Genomic DNA, 16,119 nt, shown 5'->3' on the forward strand with positions numbered 1-16,119 from the left:
TGTCAATTAGCCTTAGCGCTTCGCCACGTAAGGGCGGCTAATCTCGTTAGGGTGTACCGGAGAGCTAAATCGCAGCCAGATTTTGGGGTTTCGAAGCCCCAGGGCTAAAATGTCAGCGAGTGTAGGATTTTTGGATGAAAAATAAATTGCACATTGCATGTGTCTGACATATCTGTTTGAATATTTAGTAAGTCTGTTAAAAAGTGTTTTGTGAATGGTAGATTTGTGAATTCGCTAATTCTTCTTAAATTTAGAGCCTTTATCACTAATTTTCTTGGTGATGCTTAACTTTAATTAGGAATCGATTACTATAAAACTAGAGATTGTGTTATTATGAACCTAAATAGTTATATTTGTGAATATAAAACAATTCAATTTAGATATTCGTGTAGGTAGCAGGTACCTACTCGAAGTAATTCTGTAATATTTTCAGGGACTCGAACCCATGAGATCATTGAACTAATTAATTATGCATAATTTGTCATTATGAGTCATGTACCATAATTACTTTTCCAAAGGATAATGTTACTAACAAAGTAACGGGCGTAATTATAAAGTTTTAATGACTTACTCATAATAATATAATTACTCCAAGGATCAGGGAGGGTATAATTAAAAGAAAATAAAATACGCACAATGTTATCTATGTATTTAAAATTTAATTTTCGTTACTTATATACAAATTACAACATTCACTATCAATAATAGGTATTAGTTTGTCCTATATTTACATACGTAATACACTTTAGAAGCGTAATTTCATTATTTAATAAATTACAGGAAACCTTTTGGAATAGTGAGTAGGTCGTCACAATATCAAATGTATATGTATTTAAACACTGCGTCAAACGGGGATGGACACCGGAGGATCGGCTGCGCGCCGGCGGCGGCTTCACACAGCCCCACACAAGTAACCACTGACACCAGAATAGAAAAAATGGAATTGTACATTAGAAAAGTAGTTCTATATCAATAAATTTCTTACAATTAGTTCCCGGTATTCGATCCCCGTCTTTTACATACTGAATGTACTTACTAATTACTACAAATTGATAAAGATTCCCAAGGAAAGTAACGAGAACAATTAAAATCATCGAAAACTTAAAAAATAACGAAATAAATAGATTTTTTTTTAATAAAAAGGTATTATTTTAAATTGCTAACATCGAATGTGTTCTTATAACTATCGGAGTGTAGGTACAAGGTCATTTAATTTCACTTTACAGTGAGATGAAATAGAAATATTATAAAATTTTATAATTGAGATATTGCGGCTTCCCTTAGACCTTAAATAGTTAACTTTCAGTAGACAATTTAGTAGTTCAATAGACCATAACTTCAATTTACAATAATTCAGCCGAAACATAGACAATACGATACAATTTTTTCAATATAATTTTATTTATCTCCGTTTAGTTATAAGAACAAGATTCGACATCATTTATTACGACGCTAACACAGACTTACACTGGCTAAAATGAGAATAATTCAACGACTACAGACATTACATTATTATATTATCATTAATTCGGTATATTAGTTTATCAATGAAATTCAGTGAAGCAAAACGTCACATTGACACAAACGAACATTGATATTTAAACAGCTACGACTGGTTAAAGTCCACATTGACTAACTTGTGGTTAAAGTGCAACAGTATTTGTCCAAATATTATAATTATTCGCCGTGCGGCGTTGCGCTCATCTAAACTTAAATTATGTGAAATCATTTGCGTTATTCAATCGTTTTTCTATTACACTACGAAACATTGAATAATTGAAACATTGTAACAGCACTGTCTACTTTAAATCCAAGTGATTTCTATATTTAAAAACGTCTTCGTCATTTTGAATTAGCCAACGAACTTAACCTTTGCTTTTCGTTCTGAATGGGATTACTTATTTTGCCTACTCTCATTTTAACCAGATATAGACACCACGCAGGCTACTGTTAGCCAGTATATCATTCACTAACAGTAGTCGCCCTGAGGATCTGTCTATAAATATAATAAAGAGAGCCCGTGCAGGTCGAATCTTTACAATACTGACATTTACATTCTTAGTTGAGACACATACAGACGACGAATACAATATTGATTTACCTTAAACTAAAGTTGTGATTTACATCATTCTTATACTTAGCAGAATCGTCCATGTCGGTAGTCACTAGTCACGGCTAGTTCACTGTAACGTTAAACAATGATTTAAATAGAGCCGGCCTGCACGAGCCCCGCACATAAATTAAATGCATCGTACCTCCACTTAACTTGTCTACCTACGATATACATTTACAGTCCTTCTTGGATTGCACTTATTTGGAACTAACGCCTCTCCTCGGCGCTCACGTTGTTATATATCATATCACAACTAAACAAAACATTATGCCCTACGCATGTACTTTACTTGTCTGTACCCGACTTGACGCACCATCTTATAATTTAGGGATATGGTTGGTTGAGCATCTACAATTTACTGCACTTCACGCTTAAGTAAAGAAACATGTCTGCTTTGTATTTAAATGCAAAAATTTACAACTCTTCCTCGTAAAGTCTTTAAAAATGCATTTGTTGAAGGCGACACTTAATGTGCCTCTATATTCCCAAGTACCACATAAAACTTAGGAATGGTTTCTATATGTAAATATTCTTATAAGATAAAACGAAATTACACATCATGAGTAAATGAAGGAGTAAAATAACACATTTCCTTATTTACGTAACGTCGTAAAATCATGGAATGGCCGCATGAGAGTTGCGCCCGTAATCGATTTTGATCAACTGTCAGAATAATGTGCAATGGCTGTGAACACTGTGAACAGCCCTCCGCGCCCACCGTTCGGCTTAACGAGTTTAAATGGTTGTCATGGATGCTGTCTGGGGCGAGATGTGCAACACACGTACACTGTACAGTACCGAGTACGCCATACATCCATACATCCATACATCACACGCAGTGCCGTGTGTGTACCGTGTACTGTGTAGTCTCTGTACGTAATGTACGTATACTGTATTGTATATGTTGCATGCGAGCTGCGAGGTCCCGGATGGCCGGGCGAGCTACCTGCCTGTTTATTTGATTTGATTCAGTTGACGTATGCGTAGTATACATGCAGCTATCAGATTAATACGTCTGGTTGCGGTTTAAATGCAGACACCAATTAGGGAGATGAATTTCATATTGGAAATTCGATGTCGAGTAATTGGATGTTCGATACAAAGGTATGCGTGTACTACGAAATAATATGAATAGGGTTGTAATCCCTTCCCTTTGATGTCTGGGCATTGTTATTGGCAGAATTGTCGGCCTTATTGTAGGCATTACTCTCTTCCTAATTACGCTAATCATCCCTGTATATGCCGTTCCTTCCTAGATGTTTTCGAGCTACAAAAGGCCGTTGGTTTGTGAGTAATTTCAATTATTTTAACGTAAACTGTAGATGCTCCATAGAGGTGGGATAGCAATTCCGTTCCAGTGAACACACATAGAGAATGTGAACGTATCTGCATACGAAACGATAGAGTATACTATGTATTGTCTATTAGGTATGCGACTGCGACTAGTAATTGAGACTAAGTTGTTTTTTCCGACGTACGAGTGTTAAAATTGCAGTTCTTCAATTCTATCAATTCAATTCAAAGTATGTGCCACGGTCATATTGATTTAGTATTTTATTACACGTTACGTGTTACATGCATGGTAGTTGATAGTTTATATTAATATAGGGAGACTCTACATAAGTGAGCCGAGCGTTTTTGCTAGTAATATTGACTTTAGTTTTAACAACTGTTCAAATAAAACGCTCTTAAGATTCACGAAAGTCATTAGACTTTTAAAATCGTTTTTGAAGATAGTTTAAGAGCGTCTGTACGCCGGAATTAAATCTTACAGTTGTAATTGTTCTGTAGTTGTGTACTACGAGGGTGGGGAAGGGGGGAGAGTCCCCGGTCCTCAACTGAGTCTCAATTGGCTGTCTCTGGCGCGGACACCTAAACGACATCAACGTCACGGCCACGACGCTGCGAGCATTATACCGACTATGACATTATTTAACAGATAATTTAATTCACATTTAGCAAAATATAATGTTAAACTAAATTATCTGTTTATACACCGTATACTAAGAGAATCATTTAGCAATTTAGTTGTGTGATCGCTCCGATGTAATCAGATTCGCAGCAACGTGAACAGACATAAATTAACACTAAAAATTAAAGCTCGAAGAACCAGTCGACCAAACCTACACTTGGCATTATCATAAGAATGTTTTATACAGATCAGTTCACAGGCTATGGCTGCCAGGTTCCATGCTCGACAAATACACTGTGTACTATGACGTCACTATCTACGTGTGCTATTTGTCGAGACATAGTAACTTGGCTTAAAGAGATAGTCCACGGTACAGGACTACCGCAAAGAGCGACAACACGGGGTTTCACAACTTCGGACGGATCAATTCGTTCACCATTCGGGCTCTGGGGGGTCTCCATCAATTGCACCTTAACATAAACACCACATTAGTGGCTGTGAGAACATATCTACATAGATAGATGATTAAAAAACTTAATATCCAAACTGCCGCGTCTCTATGTTATGTTTTCGCTTTACATACATGTACAGGTGTCGTCAAATGAAACTTATAAAGACGTGCCACTATAAGCAGCGCTATGTTCAGCAAAAACATCGTAATTTTATCTATTTTAGGATCAAAATATTTACAAAAATTCATCATTATCGTACTCTTTATACTCTGTACCGTTTTGTAAAAAAAAACAAGGCTGTCGTGACCGTTGCCTTTGTTCAAATATAAAAAGTAAAATTGTGTTTGTTACGGCGCATGTCATGGATTTAGTTACGGTTATGAAAAACATCATCAATGTATAAAAAGAGTGCGTACAATCAACTCTGAATGTGAAATTGTTTTTATATTTTACTTAGAATTATGAGGAGCGGTTCTCTTAGAAAATTGATTCTCTTCTCTTTACCATGACCTGACGTAAAATGCATGAAAAGTTATAAACATAATATTTGGAGTACGTTCAACCGCATCTTCGTTTACTTCGATAATGTTTTTCATAGTCTTCCTAAATTAAACATAAAAAAATCACAGTCAACGTAACATGAAACATTAATCAACAACAGTTTCAAAAACAATCACATTTTTAAAATAAGTATACATATCTCACAGAAATAAATTGCACATTTTCAAGTAGAGCCGAACTGGTGCTCGACAATTAAAAAATAACTTACATTCCAAATACGAATCGCCGTCATGAGTATTCCATTTTTTAATGGTTATACGGTTGTACATGGGATAAAGATTTGAGGATAAATCCGGCGATAAAACAAGAGAATAGAATAACAAAGGTACTTAACTCCGTATACATATCCATAAGTATAAAAACTAGTTATTGATGAGTTGATGAGTGGGACAGCACATGGTGTAGTCTTTGAACTAAGGTGTGTGGTGTAGAGATGCCCCCGTGACCGTCGTTCCCGTGTGTTCGGCGCTCAGTGCGGGCGCGCGGGCGGCGCGGGTGGCGCGGGCCCGCGCGGCGCCCGTGGTCAGTCCCCCGTAGCGGTTACTGTCGTCCAACTCCACGGGCTGTTGTAGCTTTTTTGGCTGCAAAGATAGAGAAAGGAAGGTTAGATAACTTGTATTGAACATAGTATGATAGTGGAGGGAACCTGGTCATCTCAGTGGCTTTTACCGGAAGTTTTTTATGTGAATTATAAATATATTTTCACTAATGACGTAGGCACGTCAACAAAGAATAACTTTCTTCACATTAAGGGAAACTTAGCATTCATTTTCACACGCTAGTAAAGGAAAACAGCTCATCTCAATATATTTACAGCAAGGTGTCCAACACATATTAATTCTTTTTTTAAATCTTACGTATCAGATTCTCAGAAAAAACAGACAGATCTTATACTACGCACAATTCATAAACACAAATAATACACAGACATGAAAAGCACAGCTATGGGAAAACACACATAAACAAAAAACAAATCGCATGCCGCAGCAGAGAGTGGTACACAAAAAGCAATAGTTTCTTACACCAGATCATCTGAGGCGGTAACGCACAAGAACTGAATGCACTTGATCCACTAAATATTTATTGGAGTATGTGTATGGCTGATTTTACTTCGTTCACTCGGACAGTTACAGTTCTAGTAGCCATTGTATCTTTTTTGTTTAAACATTATTGTACCCACGTATTAAAACGTTAACGATGAAATTGCTTTCTGAGTTAATTGCAGAAATGCATTGCTGAAAGTGGGTAGCATGACATTTGTAGTCATGTCAATCATGATGGGTTTACGAAATTAAAACTGACAATCTTCTTCTTCTTATCGTATGGTTAGTGGTCAACCTAGTGTCAAAGTTGTTCAAACCGCCCGAAGGCCTTTGACGTGACTTAACGACTGTTATTTTAATTGACAACAACCGGGACCGACTTTTTATAGTAAACACATTTTACAGTTGACAATAATAAACAACAATAGATAACTGTGAATTTTCTATTTTCCCACTTCTATCAAACAGTAGAAAAGCATTAAGAGAATCTTTGTGATAATACAAAACTGTACTCGGAAAATTCCTTCGCTATTAAAGACTATAAATTATCGGCAATACGCATAACATTTTTGTTACCAACAAAAACTACCATGATCTCTTTAAATGCACATAAAATGCTCATCAATTTAGAACTTTTTACAAAAATTTCATGTATAAATGTAAAGTTTTCTTATAGCTCTGTACACTTGGGATTAGAATGAAAATGATTCTTCATAGCCAACTGTTTTGTGAAGCTTTTTGTTACGATATTGTGAGCTATCGATCAATCAATGCTTCAATCAACATTTTTCTCATGATAAATGTGTTACAGTGAGTGCTATTGTATTTTACATAATTATTCAGATTCTTTATGACGAAGATAATGTAAATGCACAGTTTTCTTTTGTATGTAAGCCAGCCTTTTTTCATTGAAGAAACAAAGAGGTGCATTTTGAGGCATTTATAGTCAGTTGCGCTCACCGGTCGTTCTATGATATTTGGGATAAGCAACACTTGCTTTGACACTAGGTTGACTGTTACCCATTACCCATATAGTATAAAATGAATTAAACACTTTAAATTAATTGTTATTGTTCGAAGTCTACTTAAAACCTGATCGGAATGAACCACGAGTCTTCTATGAGCATCGGAAATTGTTATAATATGTTAACATAGAATTAATTGTGTAAAAATACCGACGATATAATATCGTGCGAACTCACAAGTAATCGTTAAGAATCAAAAAATCTATAACTACAAAACTATCAAATCATAAGCCGCGATATAATTTGTCGTAATTTCCGAGTCAATAGCCCTAGTTATTTCTTATCGTAACTTTTTCACCCATTCACCAATCTACGAGCAGAATAGATTCCAAGTACTTCGAACCTTTCTCCATTCATTGCCCACAATTCAATTTCCGGCGACGAGTGAGAAATTTCTAACAAAACCTCAATTTCATTTTAGTCCTAAATGGAACCCATGGCACTTTCTGCCGAACCTTATGGTAGGACCACTTTGAATTAAATGCTCTTACCAAAAGTGATGACATAGAAATACTTTTTTTCTTTAGCCCAAGATGGCGACAAGCGACATGCATGTAAAATTCCTGTTTTGCTAGAGTTTGACTGTACAAATTGTATTTTATTTTGTAGTATGAAATATCTTATAAACTGCATTTGCGATCTCTTGCCTTTATCAGTTAAATATCTAATATTGTATTTAGAAACATAGCATTTCCAAAAATAGCTAATACCAACCAAAAAAATGTAGGTAAGTAGATAATAAAGCCATTTTATTCAGCGCAGCAAAACTTCCAGCAGGGGGCGCGTCAAGCAGTTATTTTAAAAAAGCATAGTTCAAAAGTTCAACCACGTCTTTAGAATTTAAAAATAAATTCAACGTGGAATTTTCTAGAACTTTTTTTAAAGCAAAAAATGTAGACATTTTAGTGTCGCTGCGGCCATGACGTGGAAAATTGATCGAAACGGCGGGAAACGGTAATTTTATTTGGTAATCGGTGGCGGTAAACGATGGATAACTCAATTTTATAACGTTCGGTAATACCTACTTATTTTTAGTTTTCGTGTTATGCTATTTAGTAGATTAATGCTTCGAAGCGAGGGCAATTTCGGTTATCCTATGGTATTTTCTAGGGATAATGTTGTCCGGCGAAAATAAACTCAAGAATCTTGGAAAAATGTAATAATTGCGTTGCGAACTCTACAAGTCATACGTAGATTTTATGATATGTTAAATCAGACAAAGAAAAGAAAAAATCATTCTTACAAGTTAGTCTTAGAGCAGAGGTGACCATCCCTATGACTACAAGTATTTGTAAAGTAAATAGTGTCATTTATAATATAGATAAGTACTTTATCTAAGAACATCTACCTTATAATAAAACTCTACCTACTAAACAGTACATCTTACTTCCAATCAAGGAAAACCTGTAATTTTCATCAAGCCGTCCAACCGTCCAAATAGAGTCATGTATTTTGAGCACTAACCTAGATCTAAAAGCACTGCTTACAAGGTCGTTTGCCGACAAGGGTCTCTGTTTACACTGGTACCTTGTACTACGTGAGGTAGTGCCATTGACCTCCGTCGCTAAGCTACATCTATGAGATTCAATACAGATTTACCGATTAAGGTGAACACTTATAGTTATAGGTTATTTACCTTCAGATTTGGGTTCAAGATGAAGTTATTATTGGATGTATAGTTTGCTTTGTAAACTTCCGTGAATAGAATAAGGTACTTTGATGTTAAAGTTGGTGTTGAAATATTTTCCCTAATTTTGTTATATTTTTTGGTGAAAAAGTTCATTTTGTTAGCCAAAATGTGAATCTGAAATTCAAAGAGACTAATGATAGTAGAGTAGAGTGATACTATGTGGAGTAGAAATAAGTAGATATAGGTATAATCAGCGTTAATAATTGGCCCTACCCTCCAAATCAGCAAATATTCAAATATCCTAGTAATATTTTGTAATAATAAGACTTCGCAAAATATAAACTTATCGGATGATCACTCAGTTTTTAACTTTACCATCAAAACAAACGAAAATCATACAAAAAAATATAATGAAAACATTCGTATATATGTATTTCAGAAATGTGACATAAAGCGGTAAATATTCAGTCCCCTGGAGCCGGATTTCTAACACGACGTCTAACGATAATACGAATATCCATGTTCATACACGTTCATACATATTTACATACATTAAATCAATAAGCGTTAAGAATATTTCGCTTGTCATCGCCACGCGATTTCACGATACATAGAATGTGGACTATGTAATGTAATTGTAGACTATATATGTGGTGTCAGTGCAGGCGGTAGCGGTTTAAAAAAGATGTGAATAAAAATATTTCATCAGATATCCTGTGAAAAAACCCAATGAGACGAAGAAGAAGGTACTCTAAGCTATCATATTTGAACTATTTTTTTTTCTAAATCGTGAGAAAACGCTATCTATATAATGTAGATATCTATTTACGTTTTAAGGCTTAACTGCTTTAAGATGAAATTCAATACATGACTAAAAATGAACGCAGGACGCATTTTTTTTCAAAAACGATCAACGAGACCGCGACCGTGCATGTGTTATTATTTCAGGATTAAAAGAGGAGAAACGAATATTTTCTGCTTTCGTCAGCTTGTTTTACAAAATCACTTAAATCAATTCAAATCCTAAATAGCATAGGTTACAGAAATTCTTTGCTAAAAACTTTAAATTATTATTTTCCATTAGGTTATCTACATCTATGTAATATTAGCTAGTATAACATATTTCATCAAAAAGAGTTTCATTATAACTCGTGTCAGTAATAAATCATTTTATCATACATTTCATAATCTTTTTAATATAATTAAACATTTTTGATCCAAAGTTGCCAGTTAATTAATTTCCCTAGCCATTACTATCGGAATTAATTAAAGCTGGCAACTAATCAGGGCTCCGTATCAAACTGTATTTAGTAGGAAATTTAATTATCTCTAAGTGTTCCAATAATTATAATTAATTAAAAGCACGCCAGATTAATATTATTAATGGATGTTGTATCTATCAAATTATATTATTTTAGATGAGGTGGTTAGTATTAGCAGTTAGTACCGAAGCAGCTGCGACGGTAATGTTAGGATTTGGGTTTGATTCCCTGACCAGGAGTTGTCAGAAATTCTACAGTTTAGGATTTCAAGTGAAGGAAGATTTTTCTGGACGTAGATTGCAGCTTGATAATTTTTACAAAAAGTTATATAAAACTAAGAGTAGTTATAGACAACAGAAATCCCGAATTCCGAAAGGAGAAGGCAGTAGGCCTTATTCCTCTCAAAATGCACGATTTCTGCTCTTTTTGAAACGTACATAAATGTACCCAAATCATATTGATTGGTTTTATTATTATCAATTCTCCGTAAATCGTCATTTGCAGAATTTACATGAAGTGAAAGATTTTCAAACTACTACTTCTAGGAAGTACTTTACGCAATAGGTATTCTAAATTGCACAAAAGAAAACATACAATTAAACATAAACTAAACCATCCCTTTAAAAAAGAAACCCGCCCGTGTCTCCTCACACAGCAACATGTGTATAAGAATGCAGTATTGCGTGCCAACTCGTACGGTAAATAATGCATCACTCCAAGTGGGTCAAGTTCGCGTGCGCGTGCTCATCGCTGCTCGCTGTTCAGCAGGAAAAAACACTTCCTGGATAACGTAGCCCACATTTGGGAAAGTGGTTTAATGAGACATTTCGTGTATTAATTGTTTCGATAGATTTATGATGTTTTCTGTGTTGAGGATAAAGATTATTAAGTATTTTTGTTGAAGATGAAGAGGTGTTAGGTTCATACGAAAGGTGCTGTCGATTTTTAGGATCTTTTTTTTTGGTAGTCCAGTCGTAGTGTTAGGTAATGTCTATGAAATTCGGTTGCTTCTATAGATGCGTTACTTTAATTTATTTATACATAAACGTAGAGATTTAAGTCATTGCACATGTCAAAGTAATAGAAAAAAAAATATGACGTAAAAAAATAATGTCTATACCTACTTGTCTCTACAGAGTTTGTTTGACAGCCTTTAAGCATCTACGTCTTAGTTATTATTTAAAGCCACAAATATTGTCGGCCACAAATTTGCTTGTGTTTCGTATTTCTAAGGTTCAAATACCGCACGGGGAATAGGGGAAGAAAGGAGAAAAAAGGGTAAAAAATTACTTCTTGTTAACGACAAAGCAGCAAGCGTTGATATGATAACGCTCTTCTTTACAACCTAACAACAAGAAAACCCATAAATAAACCATTTCACCAACCTTTACTATTTACAAAAAGTGAAAACTTTTCCCTAATTAATGTTTTTACCTCATACAGTCATAGACCAGTTAGCACCCTTGTAACGCATCATCGGCGCATGTGCATCATCACCTACTAGTCATAAATTTATCGCTCTGATTCATACGAATATTTCAGCTTTTTACCGCTTACAATTTACATTACAAATGTTTTATAGCGAAAAGAAAGGTAGTTATGTATTAGGGGATATTGTCCCGCTGTTAGGAAAGTTCTAGGTAGAGAGGGTTAAGGGTTTAAGTCCACGTCGCCAAGGAGCTAAGTATGGACCGTTTGTAACTAATTAAAAACTATTTTACTTTAAAGACAACCAAATATAGAGAAAAACATTATGTATGGTTCTGTAGATTGTTAATGATCTTCTGTCTGTCTATGTGCCTGATTGCAATAAACTCAATTTTTTTAAATCTAAACAGAGTTTCATGCAGTTTTTACTAATAGTTAGAACGATTTCCAAGGAAGGTTTTAGAGTATAATTTGTTAAGGTTGTGTTTCAAATAGCTTATGCTATAATTTTTAAGTAACATTTTTTCAAGCCTTGTGTTCTTCAGACATATTTCGTGACTTGATACATTACCAAAATTCACTTGCAATGAAGATGAGAGAAATAACTTTAACTAATTCGCTAATGAAACCGCAATCATAATAAAAAGTTAATATCTTTGCAGAGTCAATTCGGGATTCGAACCTAACAACTTGCAGTAACACTTATCTTGGACCACCGCGCCACTGATCAATATTTATAAAGTATTCCAATAACACATTTAACTTGGTGTTAAATAAACCGTGTCTGCACTTTTATTGTTCCAGATTATTCGATGAGAATTACAAATGAGTTCGTTCAATATGATTTCACTCTCTATGAAAACTTGATCGATGCATTACAATAATTTTCTCTTTCGTACTTATTTTTACGAAGCCTGTTCCTTTTAAATGTGTTTGATAGGCATTGCTACTAATATGTTAGCTTTATTCCACGATAAATTATATTATCCAAGTGAACCGTAGTCCGCTGGTCCACGTACGGTTTAGTATGTCTCGAACGAAAACACAGGCAAAAGTTGGTTTTTCTATAGTCTATGATTAAATCAGGTACATAAACTACAACATTGAAATGTTTCATCGAAATCCGTTCATTTGTTTTGACGTGATTAAGTAACACACATCCATCTTAGCTTTCGAGTTTCTAATAATACGTGGGGTATGAAAACTACCTAAATAAGGATAGATTTATCTAACTATGCACTTAGGGTCAATTATAATTTAACGAAAATTCGCACAAAATTACCATTGGTTCTTACCATGAGTTAATTCATTAGAGGTATACTTTGTTTGAAGGAAATTTTAATCTGCTAAACCTACTACAACTAATTACCGAAAATACGAAACCAAAAATCGATTTCTTTAAGACACATGTAGTTAGAATTTCGATGTTCAGTACATCGAAATTCTAACGTAACTTCGTTATGTTCAGTTTCAATCAAATCAAATTTTCAGACCATCAAGGAAATGATTTCCTCACGTGTTTATAATCGACTAAACATAGATTTGCGTGCATTACTTAGTATCGATTGCGTGTAGTGTTGTATTGATTTATCGATCGAAATTGGATTACAAACTGATTAGCTTAATTGTTTAACGATGTTAATTGGAACAGAAAATACGTGTTTTTTAACAAAGCAGTTTTTTTGTGATTTAATGGCAGTTTTTCCATGTAAAATACTGATATTTAGCTGCATACGGTGAGACTGGAAGTCGACTCCAACATAGTTGGAAGAAAGGTTAGGCTGATAATGACTAGGTCTCAAGAAAGGACTCAATTTACTTAAAAAACGCAAAAAAAAATATTATTTAAGAGTTTTAAACATAACCAGAGCACGTTTAATCCACTTCCCCAGTTATACAACATGGCGTCGTGCAATTCTAAAATAATTGTTTTTAATAAAAATCGTTTTATCGCCACGGCTATTAATGTTTTATCGACTTTGACGATATACCCGTATTTATGAATATGACTCACTTTCCACGCAAATACGGTATTAAAACTTTGAATCTATATTTATACTTAGCTATAATAATATTAGGTTCGAATATATTAATAAACTAAGTTTGCGAATTGGCTTTGTTTGTTTGGAAGTGTATGATAAATTCGAAAACTGTAAGACATATTTTCACAATTTCCACCGATGAGTCGAACGATTACTGAGAAAGATTTTAGTGTATATTTGTGGAAAATGGTTGAAATATGACTACTATTGTATTTGTGGAAAAAATGGCAGGATTTCATCAACCTAAAGATACTTATGACACTGATTTATTATCGTGGAATAAAATACGAATGGAACATTATGAAAGTAAGAGACAATTATACATTAAAATAGACATACACACACATAAAGTCACGATTTTTTGTTTCTTTTTCCAACTTTTCTTGTTATCACATCCATACATCTTGTCGTAGATAATATACATTTTAATATTCTGTACCGTAATATAACTTCTACAGTTAATATAGAAAGCAATTAAATAAGCCTATAAATGTCTTGCCTATCACATTTTATTTTATACGAAATGTCTGTCGTTTTCGCCGTTTCAATAAAAATGGAACGTTTAAGACGTTATTATCAGAAAACTTTCTAGAATATAAAAAGTATTTCGTTATTACGTATGCTGACTTCAAGAGCAATTACATTTAATTGTAAGTACTGTATATTACTTATTTCCAAGAAAAGATGTAATATTCAGTAATAGAGATATTTAGAAAACAGGTATATTAGAATTTGAGGAGATACCTACTTTAGTTTTACATACATACATAAAATCACGTCTTATTCCCATAGAGGCAAAGACCAGAGAACTCCACTTGGTACGATCCTTACAAACTTTCCTTGCTTCATTCACATCAATACATCTTGTCATAGAAAACCACCGTTTATGAGTATGTACTACTACTTTAATTTTAATGTATATTTATGTCAGACTAGCGGACTGGCCCGACTTCGTCCAGGTATAGTACGATTTCATCCCGTAGGAATTTTGATCCCATCGATCCCACCTTGTCCCGATAGTAACAAAAATAAAAAAGAATTATCCAATTTAGTAAGTTGTTCAAGAGTTATGCGCATACATATATTTCGGTGATTATTTTTTATTTATATAGATAGAAGATATGGATGCGATTGAAAACGATGTCATTAAAATCACAGACTGACATACTATTTGGTCGGAAGAGATGCCCCTTATTAGAAAATCTAGCAAGAATCTTCCAGGCAACCGTTTGAATTGCCTATAAAATATGTAATACTATACGAGAAAACAATTAGAAACATTGTCATCGAATAAATTAACTTTCATATATTATAGTTAGTCGTAACAACGGTTCTATTTTATAAAGGTATACCACTGCAAAATGTCAAACAGTACTAAAAGTTTGACATTTGCACAAGACGAGCTCGATAGTATTGTATTGAGTTACAAAACACATATGGTAGACTATTATGTATGTAGACATGCTAGATTAATCTGCTATATCGTATTTGTTCTTCAAGATACAAAGAAAATTATTCATTGCAGTGTATTTGTTTAGGTACTATTCTAGAGTGAGCAGTAATAGGATTACGAGATTCCTGGGCGAAGCACAGTGCTTTTTCAGTATTTGTTAATGGTAATCTAAACTTTGGTTATGTGTAGCTTGGTAGATAGCAATATTCGACTCCTAGCATGAGACCAACTTTATGACATTGCAAATACCAAAATCGACTCCTTACATTACAGTAACATGTAAAAATAGAAGTTCTTAAACTCTACCCTACACCTTCGAGTTAAACGTAAAGATATCACTTTTAAAATTTCATGTTGCTTGACATTTTGGCACAGACTTCACTTGCTGTGATCGTGACCTATATACAACAAGTATATAAAGTTTAAAAAGATACAATTACGCTAACGTTAAGCCACGTCAAAGGCCTTCGGGCGGCTTAAACAACTTTGACACTAGGTTGTCCACTAACCATAGGATAAGAAGAAGAAGCTAACGTTTTCCTTTCTTCAAAACGACCCATTATCGATAAAATTTTACCTCCACAAAGGCAGGCAAACCTTATCATTTCCTATACGAAATCTTCGAAACTGAATACCAAGTAACAGTAGATTTATGCCTTTCAAATTGGCCACATCGTAGCCGCCATTATAACGCACATTGCCTGCTTATCTGTTAGTTGTAACATCGCTTCGTGAAATAGGTTAATGTTGTATTCGTGAATCAGTTGTGGCTTGATGCGAAAAGGGTGCAACAATGTAGTGGAATTATTTTGTTGGATTACTTATACTTAGTAGTGTATGGATGCAGGTATACGCTAGTTAATAAGTTTGTCTAATTTTTGGTTTGCACTTTCGCGGATAAAAGTTGAAAACCGATTTTGAAAATATTTCAGGGTGACTTATCAAAGGACAGGCTACATTTTACGATAAATTAAGTAGTGTATTTATAGGAAATTGGAAACGAATCAAGCAATCTAGGCTTAAAAGAAATTACTAATGTAGATTTTAGCTAAAATCTGCTCGTTAAAATCTTTTGGACGTAAACGCTAGATGGTTTTATTTCTGGTCTTTTTGATTACTATAAACTAAGACGTGTCCAATCCAAAGATTAATAAAGCAATATACCTATACATTATATTTCACACACTGACACTCAGAG

General features: G+C 34.2%; 1 protein-coding gene across 2 annotated transcripts in view; it reads right to left on the reverse strand.

Annotated features, from left to right (window-relative positions):
- Positions 1–628: 628 nt before the first annotated feature.
- LOC142977972 (uncharacterized) overlaps positions 629–16,119 on the reverse strand; it is a 115,612-nt gene continuing 100,121 nt past the window's right edge. For both annotated transcript variants that reach the window (XM_076122124.1, XM_076122126.1), the window contains one exon: positions 629–5,619. In XM_076122124.1, coding sequence (XP_075978239.1) covers positions 5,562–5,619 — 58 coding nt within the window. In that variant the 3' untranslated portion in view covers positions 629–5,561. The remainder of the gene's footprint in view (positions 5,620–16,119) is intronic.

This window comes from Anticarsia gemmatalis, chromosome 13, assembly GCF_050436995.1.
Source record: "Anticarsia gemmatalis isolate Benzon Research Colony breed Stoneville strain chromosome 13, ilAntGemm2 primary, whole genome shotgun sequence".
Lineage (NCBI taxonomy): Eukaryota > Metazoa > Arthropoda > Insecta > Lepidoptera > Erebidae > Anticarsia > Anticarsia gemmatalis.